Raw genomic sequence first — 10,040 nt, 5'->3', positions numbered from 1 at the left:
TCAGAGCTTTTATATTTGTTTATTCTTCATGTAACTTTTAAAACACTACTACAGTTGAATATTACAACAAAAAACAATAGCAAGTAGTGAGCTTATTATGATTAGTCCTTCACTCATTCACTACTGCATTTAAAATGGCAGTAGTGGGTGCTATTCACTGGCCCCATTACGAGGTTTGACACTGAACACCACCTCTAGGGTGATGTTCATCATCCTCGTAAGCTTCTCCATTATAATGGCGCCGTCTTTCCTGATTTGGATCAAAGTCCACCAGTTCTACCTGATCCATTTCATCAGTCTCTTCTACTTCCTTCCTCTCAGGAAGGAGTTTTTCCAGCAAAGAGAGTTTATCAGGAGAGAGGAAGCCGTTTTCAGGAAAGTTTACCTGAAGAAATAAACTTCTGTTAATTTCATTCCATTATTAGCTTCTTAAAAAGTATCATGGATCCATTTCCCCCAAGAAAAACACAGATGACCGCATATAATCTTAAATTACTTATAATGTCAGGTTAGAAAAGGCTTAGTGTCTAATATTCAATAAATATGACAGAAGTCCAGGTTTTTATGACTCAAAAATGTCATCTTTGACCCAAACATTTTAATGTTTTAAGATGGGGAAAATGTTTATAAATCCTAGTAACAAAACTGAACACTATAAATTTTTTCCAAGAAACCCTTACTCACAGACAAGGGGAAATAGTACTTAAGCCCTGATTTTTGTAAGTTAACCATTCTTAAATATTTGAGTATTACAACTTACCTTAAACTCAATGATCAGACGCCCCTTTTCATATGGTCGTCGATAAATTGGCATGCCTTCATTTAGCACACACTTGATATCTCCATGCTTGACAATCTGACCTAAAAACAATAAAGCCAAGTTCTTCCTTAAAAGTATGGCCACATTTTTTATAAGGCAAGGAAAACAATTTACAGAGAAATGTCGAACTGGTAGGACATTTATGTAGGAAAACAATCTTGATGCCTTCTACTTGTGGACTTTATAGGTGCTACCAAACATAGCCAGGTTTCTTTTTTTAAAAAATAACCTCATTCAGCCCAGGAAGTACCTATAGTTCTTAACACTAGACCAGAAAGAGAAGATCCATGTAGTGACTATACCTGGATGAGAAGTGATGACTATGGTTCGGTTATCAAGAGTAGAGATTGGCTTTTGGAAGCCACACAGTGCTTCAACCAGTTGTATGTCCATACACATGAAAAGGTCTTCTCCTCGTCTGTATCAATGCAAATATGGCACATTATTTATATATTTCAACTAATGATCAAAAAGTACCATCACACAATCATGTTTCTCCTTGACAGCAACAGCAAGGAAATTACAGGTGCTCCCTGGCACCTGGCTAGTTAATGATACATTACAACCTATATTCTGCGACAAACAAAAACCTCATTTAAATAAGGATAAATAGCCATTGGCTCACACCTATAATCTGAGCAACTCAGGCTGAGATCTGAGGATCATGGTTTGAAACCAGCCAAACAGGAAAGTTAGTAAGATGCTTATCTCCAACTGCCTAACAAAACCCCGAAGTAAAGCTGTGTGAATGGTAGAGAAAGCTCAGGGACAGCTGTCCAGCCTAATTAAGGCCAAGCCCCAAGGACCAGCACAAATAGGCAACTAAATATGCAAGATGTCAGCTGAGTGGTGAACTTTTAAGTTTTTACCTTGTAAAAACAGCATGGTCCTTCTGATCTAATACAATGATGATATCTCCGGGTTCCAATCCTGGTTCTTGGTCTCCTTCACCATGGAATGTTATCTTCTGGCCATCTTTCATGCCTGTTAAGATGAATTTTGTACTTTTAGTGCATACCCAATACTAAGGTTCTGTCCCAAAACCTACTAAAGGAAAAAATATGTATTTGTGAGTGCATGAAAATGTCAGTAACAAGTCTGTGGATACCAAACCTCACAGAAATGAGAAAACTAGATGCAAACAGAGAAGGCTCCAAACCTCACAGCTTATTTCCTAGAGACTTAAAGTGGTTAAATTTTAAAAGTCTACATTGGCACAGAGATTGGCAAACAGCTTCTTTTCAATTGTTACTTCTAAGCACCTATACCAATTTTTACTCTGCTTAAACCAACTTGAACAGTATTTAAAAATACAAAATCTACACACACATATATAAACCTGAAGTGAAAATATAGAATCTAGGCTGACATATGGTTCAGTGGTATAGTGCTTGTCTGAGCATGTGGAAGACCCTAGGTTCTAGTTCTACCCTCAAGAGCTAGAGCAAGGGGGAAAAAAGGACATTTAATATTAGAACCATATGGTCAATATCAAAAATACAGAGAAAGGAGTATTTTCTAACGGCGCAAGTATTTTTTTTTTTTTTGGTCCTGAGGCTTGAACTCTGGGCTGGGCGCTGTCCCTGAGCTCTTCAGCTCAAGGCGAGCACTCTACCACTTGAGCCACAGCACCACTTCCCGGAGCAAATACTTTTATTGATATGTACATTTTGTGTATGTTTGTGCACCAGCACCAGTGCATTCAGTTGAACGCAGGCAGGGGCTTCATCATCTTCCTTTTTTTTTTTTTGGGGGGGGGGAGGTCCGGTCGTGGAGCCTGAACTCTGGGCCTGGGTGCTGTCCCTCAGCTCTTCAGCTCAAGGCTAGCGCTCTACCACTTGAGCCACAGTGCCATTTCCAGCTTTTTTCTTTTTGCTTATGTGGTGCTGAGGAATCAAACCCAGGGCCTCATGCATGCAAGGCAAGCACTCTACCACTGAGCCACCTTCCCAGCCCTCTTCCTTGGTTTTTTGCTCAAGGCTGGTGCTCTACCACTTATGTCACAGCTCTAGTCTGGCTTTTTTTTGGCTGTGGGGTCTGAACTCTGGGCCTAGGCGCTGTCCCTCAGCTCTTCAGCTCAAGGCTAGCGCTCTACCACTTGAGCCAGCTCTACCACTTGAGCCACAGCGCCACTTGCAATTTTTGAGTGGTTTATTGGAGATAAAGTCTCAAGACTTTCCTGCCAGAGCTGACTTTAAACCAAGTCTCCTGAGTAGCTGGGATTATAGGCATGAGCCATGGTGCCAGTGATGGATTTTTTAGCTAAGTTTCTGTTTAAAGAAATATTCAAACCTTTTACTAAAAAGGTGGGAGAGTTAACCACCAGAAAACTGGAGGTAGAGCTATGGCTCAAAGTGGTAATGCTAGCCTTGAGCAAAAGATTGTGGACAGCATGTAAAGTCTGAGTTCAATGGCCAAAAAAAAAAAAAAAGCCATTAGATACATACTGACACATACTGGTATGCACACACATCCTGTGTTTGCAGATTAATGATCACTGTGAATTATGTACTTAAACAATTTTCACTTTTTGGGTATGGAAAACAAACTAGTCAGTGGTTAACTCATGATTACTATGTAATATGTCTTTCATATACATGCTCTGCCTATTTTGAAGCAAAATCCAGCTATACCCATAAATCCACAAGTATTTCATTATAGACTTTAAACCCATAAAATTTAATTTTTTACAATAAGGCAAAGTAACTGTCTCGTTACACTAGTACTTAAACTCTGATAGGTTTTCCCAGGTAATGCAGTATAAACTCTAGTACTGATGGGCCAATTAAGGGGAAAAAAGTAGACTTGCAAAGTCAATTTGACAAACCTCCTCTCTTCCCCCACTACTTTTCTGTATGGCCCTGGAGGTAAAGGAGGGCAGTCAGTGTCATGATTTACATGGTTACTATAGTCATCCCTGACATCAGCAGTGGACTGATCTGCCCAAAATAACAAAATCTGAGGATACTAAAATCCCTAACATAATAAAATGGAAAGAAATATCTGCATATAACCACCTGTGAATTTTATCTCTCCATACTTTAAATCATCTCCAGATTAATTGTAATACCCAACACGATATAAATCCTATTAAAATATTTGTCTATTTTTTCAGGGAATAACATGTTCTTTGCAGTCACATTTTTCTTCCCTAAATATTTCCAATCCTGAATACAGTGTGAATACAACCCTGTAACCCACAGATATAAAGGACCAGCCTGAATACAGATGTATAACCCATAAAGGATAAGCTTTGTTCAAACTATTCAAATGTTTGCTTAAATTTACATGTAAAAACACATTGCCCTCTACATTTTAAAACTTCTTTGGTAGCATTAAGAAAAGAAGCTAGGTACTGGTGGTTCATGCCTATAACCCTAGCTACTGAGATCTGAGTATTACATTTCAAAGCCAGCCTGAGCAGGAACATCCATGAGACTCCTATCTCCAATTAACCTAGAAAGCTGGGAGTGGCTCTGAGCCTCAAGTGGTAGAGCCCTTACCTTGAACTGAAGAGCTCAGGGAAAAGCACCCAGGCCCAGAGTTCAAGGCCCAAAACAGATTAAAAAAAAAACACACACACACACACAAAAAAAACCCTGCAGGGCTGAGAAGGTGGCTCAGTGGTAGAGCGCTTGCCTTGCATGCTCGAGGCCCTGGGTTCGATTCCTCAGCACCACATAAGCAAAAAGAAAAAAGTCGGAAGTGGCGCTGTGGCTCAAGTGGTAGAGCGCTAGCCTTGAGCTGAAGAGCTGAGGGACAGTGCCCAGGCCCAGAGTTCAGGCCCCACGACTGGACCCAAAAAAAAAAAAAAAAACAAACCCCTGCAGACTAGTCTGGGCTACACAGCAAGAACCTCAACCAAAACACATCACTCAATCAATCAATATACCAATCCATCAAGAAAGCCTTTAATTTCATTTGTTTTTGGGGCCAGTCGCGGGGCCTTAACTCTGGGCCTGAGCATTGTCCCTCAGCACTTCAGCTCAAGGCTAGCGCTCTACCACTTGAGCCACAGCGCCACTTCTGGCTTTTTTTTCTGCTTATGTGGTGCTGAGGAATCGAACCCAGGGCCTCAGGCATGCAAGGCAAGCGCTCTACCACTGAGCCACCTTCCCAGCCCCAGCCTTAAATTTTAATAAGCCTACTCCTCACCCAAACCTTCTTGTCCTTTCTCACTTTTTTTTTTGGGTCCGGTTGTGGGGCCTGAACTCTGGGCCTGGGCGCTGTCCCTCAGCTCTTCAGCTCAAGGCGAGCGCTCTACCACTTGAGCCACAGTGCCACTTCTGGCTTTTTGCTTATGTGGTGCTGAGGAATCGAACCCAGGGCCTTGAACATACAAGGCAAGCGCCCTACCACTGAGTCACCTTCCCAGCCCCTCCCCACTTCTTTAACCCCAATTTAACCACAATTTTTAAAGAAAGTGGGAGAATTATGGCTCAACAAGAGTACAGAGGAAAATGTTATTCAACCATTTATATACTAAGCTAGTTAAGGAGATACCATATTGCATGAGGAAATTCTGGATCACACATATAACCTAAGGATTTTTTAAAATTATAAAACAATAAACTTGCCATGGAAATGGATCGATCAGCACTCACCTTTGTCAATATGAACTTCCAGAATCTTCTTCTCTCGAACTATCTTCCTTCCATTGCAGCTTTTACATCTATCTTTAGGGCTGATCCTTTCTCCATGGCCCTGGCACTCCATGCACACAGACTGAATTTGCTGAACCATTCCAGGTCCTATCTGATGAATTCGTATTTGCATCCCAGTACCTCGGCAGTTGGGACAGCATTCCACTGCCCCTTTTTTACCACCACGGCCTATACAGTTTAAAGAAAATCATATATGAACTTAGTAGTGGCAGACAGAGTAGGATTTTAGAAAGACAGTTCTGAAATACTAGTTTCTTATTATTTATTTTGTAAGGTATTACGGATACTGTTTTAGGAATAGAAAACTCACAAGGAGTCAGTTCAGAATCCAATGAGTTTATAAACTGCATATAAAATTCAATGTGTGGCATAAGCCTGGTTTTACCCCATTAATCCAAGAGTTGGAGGCACTCAGGAGCTGAAGGCAAGTTTAGGCTCCAATGTGAATTCTAGGTTATTGTGGGCTTCAAAGCTAAGCCCACACTGGGTGTCAGTGGCTCACGCCTGTAATCCTACTCAGGAGGCAGAGATCTGAGGATCACGGTTCAAAGCCAGCCTGAGCAGGAATCTCCATGAAACTCTTATCCCCAATTAACCAGAAAACAGAAGTGATGCTGTGGCTCAAGTGGTAGAGTGTTCTCCTTGAGCTGAAGAGCTCAGGGACAGCACCCAGCCCAGAGTTCAAGCCCCATGACGGACAAAAAAAAGGTGGGCTGGGAAGGTGGTGGCTCAGTGGTAGAGTGCTTGCCTGGCATGCATGAGGCCCTGGGTTTGATTCCTCAGCACCACATAAGCAGAACAAAACTGAGAAGTGGTGCTGTGGCTCAAGTGGTAGGGCACTAGTGCCTTGACTGAAGAGATGAGGGAAAACGCCCAGACCTAGAGTTCATGCCCCACGACTAACAATAACAAAAAAAGGTAAGACCTTACCTCAAAAAGTCAAATAAAGAAAATGAACTAATAGGGAAGAAAAATAAAAATAAAATATGTTCTATTTTGCGAATACTTCTCTAAGAGACTCAGCTTTTAATATTTGTGTCAAGTGTTAGGTCTTCAGCAACATTTTCAGTTATGTGAAACATATTAAAGACTATACCTTCACATTTGTCACAAATCACATTCTTCTGCAGAGCCAGTTTTCTTGTTGCACCGTTATATAAATCTTCTAAGGTAACTGAGAGTTGATGTACAACATTTTTACCTAGAACAAAATGTTCATGAAGTATATGTAAATGTTTTCAAAGCATGACACAAAATGACAAATAATTGAAGTTGAGTTTCACATGGTTTAACAATTGTTGAGTAACCCCTCATGAACAATATTCAAATCATGCAGGATTCTCAAATTGTGATGTAATTACAGATAAGGAAAACTGAGCCAAACATTAATATATATAAGGATATACACAAACCTTAGAAATATGGCAATGATAAATACGTCTATAAAAATCACTGAATAGGGGCTGGGAAGGTGGCTCAGTGGTAGAGCGCTTGCCTTGCAAGCCTGAGGCCCTGGGTTGATTCCTCAGCACCATATAAGCAAAAAGAAAAAAGCCAGAAGTGGTGCTGTGGCTCAAGTGGTAGAGCGCTAGTCTTGAGCTGAAGAGCTGAGGTACAGTGCCCAGGCCCAGAGTTCAGGCCCCATAACCGGAAAAAGAAAAAAAAATCACTGAATGTTAAAATTTAACTGGTCCCATTTACAATAAAAACAAAATATGCAGTTCTTCAAAGCTTTCACGTAGCATGTAATTGTGCTATGTGGCCAGTTACTTCATTACTTTAGCACAGAAAATTCCTATACACTGAGACACCATGAAAATACAGATTCCTACTTCTCAGAAGCGTTATTTACCATGAGGCCAATACTGGTTAAAGAATAATTATCTTCTACCACTCTGTAATATAGCATTGTCCAATATCAGTTAATGCAATGATGGAAATGCTTTATTTGTATTGTCCAATACAACAGCCTCACAGTCACACGTAGTTATTGGATTCATCGTCTGATGGCTACTTCCAACTAAAGAATTCTATTTTTTTTTCTCATGTGGTTAGTGGCTACAAAGGAATATGCTTTATATCACTTACATAAGTGGAAGGTTGAGATCACATAAGGATAGTGGGGTTAGAGTCCCTTATCAGGGTTAATGAGTTCCTAGCTAGTGATCCTTCCAATAGGACTTTATACACCAACAGAACAGTACTGCCTTATCTTATGCCTAACTAATAAAAAGTTCTCCAAATTCCTTTCTGCACATGCTTACCGAGCATTTACTCTCTAAATACATTATGAAACATTATTCTTTATGCTCCTAGCTTGACCTTTAGTTTATCAGTTTACATAGTTGGCTTTGGATTGCTTAAACCTTTCTTCTCACCTTAGCGTATACACTATTAAGAAAGATTCCAGCCAGGTGGCGGTGGCTCACGCCTGTAATCCTAGCTACTCAGGAGGCTGAGATCTGAGGATTGAGGTTCAAAGCCAGGCTGAGCAGCAAAGGCTGTGAGACCCATCTTCAATTAACCAACAGAAAACCGGAAGTGGCACTGTGGCTCAAGTAGTAGAGTGCTAGCCTTGAGCTTAGGGACAGGGTCCTGGCCCAGAGTTCAAGCCCCACAACCAACAGAAAATAAAAAGATTCTGGAGTTTGATCTAGCTCATTTTCCACAACAAAACAAAACAATCCCACAACTCTGAGATAAGCAATATAGGAATATTCCAGTGGTAACTTTTAGTTCAAAGTGAAATAATTCATTCTAGCAGTGATCTACTTATCAGCCATTCTTTGTTTAAACTACACTGGATAAAGAAATTACACTGACTTCTCTACACCAGAATGCTATAAAGCCTAGAGATCATTTTTTCCTAAATAGTAAAATACATATATGTTGAGATTTAATGGACAGCAGGCTATTTGGATAAAACTGAAACAAGATTTAATGGACAGCAGGCTATTTGGATGTAATGGTTCTGTTGTCAGCTTGATTCATGAACTTGAGAATTTAGGTTTCTGAACTTTAATTCACCTTTCTCTAAAAAAATGTCCTTGTAGCTACGCTAGGTTTCAGGGGCAGGGAAATACGAAGGGCTTTGAAATGAGCACTCATCTTTTGCCACTTCACTGGCTTATTTTTAGCTTCATCTAAAAATGATAGCAGAAATCAAAGACGCTGTTTCAGTTCAGTGTACAATACTATACCAACATGAAAAAAAAACACAATTTAAACTGGGTGAATTTTTTTGACCAGGAACAGTATTTTGTTGCAAGTAGACTGAAATTTTTCATACCTCGCCTTTCTCTCTGCATCCTTCCTCCTCCTCCAAAAAACATATCAAAGATGTCCATGGGGGAGCCAAAACCACCACCTGCTCCCCCCTCCTTAATTGCCTGTTCTCCTCCTTTGTCATATAATTCTCTTTTCTTGGCATCAGAGAGAACCTCATAAGCTTGAGAAATCTGTTTAAACTGTTGAGGAAAAAGTAAAATCCACAAAAAAAGTGTTACAAAGCATAGCTACTATATAAATTAGATACAATTTCATAGACAAATATTCATCTATGTTTAAAAATATACTACTCACCTTTTCTCCTTCATTTGGATTCTTATCAGGGTGGTATTTCAAAGCTAGTTTCCTGTAAGCCTTTTTCAATTCTTCCTGAGTGGCATTGGGTTTGACTCCCAAAACATCATAGTAAGTCGTTTCTTTCACCATTTTCTAGCCTGCAAAGGAGAAAAAGGAATTGTAACCAGCCTTTAAAGCATGGTTTTAACAATCAGGGTGAAGGTAATCTGTTCTTCCTCAAACTCAAGAACAGTGCCTTCCTTAAAGAGAATACCTGCAATAATTCAGCTGTTAAATTCTAACAGGAAATACAAGCAAACAACTACCAGGGAATTTAAAAAGCCTTCAAGCAGTTGACTCCTCCCCGCTCCCCCCCTCCCCCGCCCCGCAGCCAAGCTACCACATTAGCCTAACTAAAACTGTGATCTCGATTCTTCCGGCTCCCCTTCCCCAGAAGCGGTGAAGGCAGCAATCCAAAGATGCACATCAATAGGTTCCATCAGTTACTACTACATAATCACTATCTTTGGCACGTCTGATAAAATCAACACACGCTCCAGATAAAGATGGTATCGCGGCACGTGGGGGGGATGGGGCAGTGGTTTATGAAACCGGTCTCCGGAGAGCGAGCTCTCCAGGCCCCTCCCTCCAGGGTGTTTCTCAGCCACATTGCTTCCAGCTTACCCACGTCCACCGGCCAACCCTCTCCTGTGCTCCCGTCCTCAGGTACACCCCCCCCACACACACACACATACACACAAAACCTCCGGCACTTGGCGCCGACCGTTAAAGGTTTCCTTCCTTTCTCCCTCCCGCTCGCCCAGGGTCGGAGGGGTGGAGGTGGGAAGCCCAGCTCTCAACAAAGAGAGGGAGGAGAGACCAGAGCAGCGCCAGCCGCAGCCTCCGCCCGGCTCCTCCTGCAACCCCTCACCCCTGCCTCGCTCCGCGCGTGCGCGCAGCGCTGCCCACCCGGCGCGGGCGCGGGCGGAGGG

At 41.5% G+C, this 10,040-nt stretch overlaps 1 protein-coding gene across 1 annotated transcript in view; it reads right to left on the bottom strand.

Annotated features, from left to right (window-relative positions):
* Dnaja1 (DnaJ (Hsp40) homolog, subfamily A, member 1) overlaps positions 1-10,040 on the bottom strand; it is a 10,493-nt gene continuing 453 nt past the window's right edge. The window contains exons 2-9 of the mRNA XM_013026634.1: positions 9,067-9,206; positions 8,774-8,951; positions 6,581-6,685; positions 5,425-5,652; positions 1,690-1,804; positions 1,123-1,238; positions 761-861; positions 1-385 (exon numbers count right to left, since the gene is read on the bottom strand). Coding sequence (XP_012882088.1) covers positions 167-385; positions 761-861; positions 1,123-1,238; positions 1,690-1,804; positions 5,425-5,652; positions 6,581-6,685; positions 8,774-8,951; positions 9,067-9,198 — 1,194 coding nt within the window. The 5' untranslated portion in view covers positions 9,199-9,206 and the 3' untranslated portion in view covers positions 1-166. The remainder of the gene's footprint in view (positions 386-760; positions 862-1,122; positions 1,239-1,689; positions 1,805-5,424; positions 5,653-6,580; positions 6,686-8,773; positions 8,952-9,066; positions 9,207-10,040) is intronic.

This window comes from Dipodomys ordii, unplaced genomic scaffold, assembly GCF_000151885.1.
Source record: "Dipodomys ordii isolate 6190 unplaced genomic scaffold, Dord_2.0 Scaffold95, whole genome shotgun sequence".
In the NCBI taxonomy this organism is placed as follows: Eukaryota; Metazoa; Chordata; class Mammalia; order Rodentia; family Heteromyidae; genus Dipodomys; species Dipodomys ordii.
This window is presented reverse-complemented; position numbering and strand designations above follow the sequence as displayed.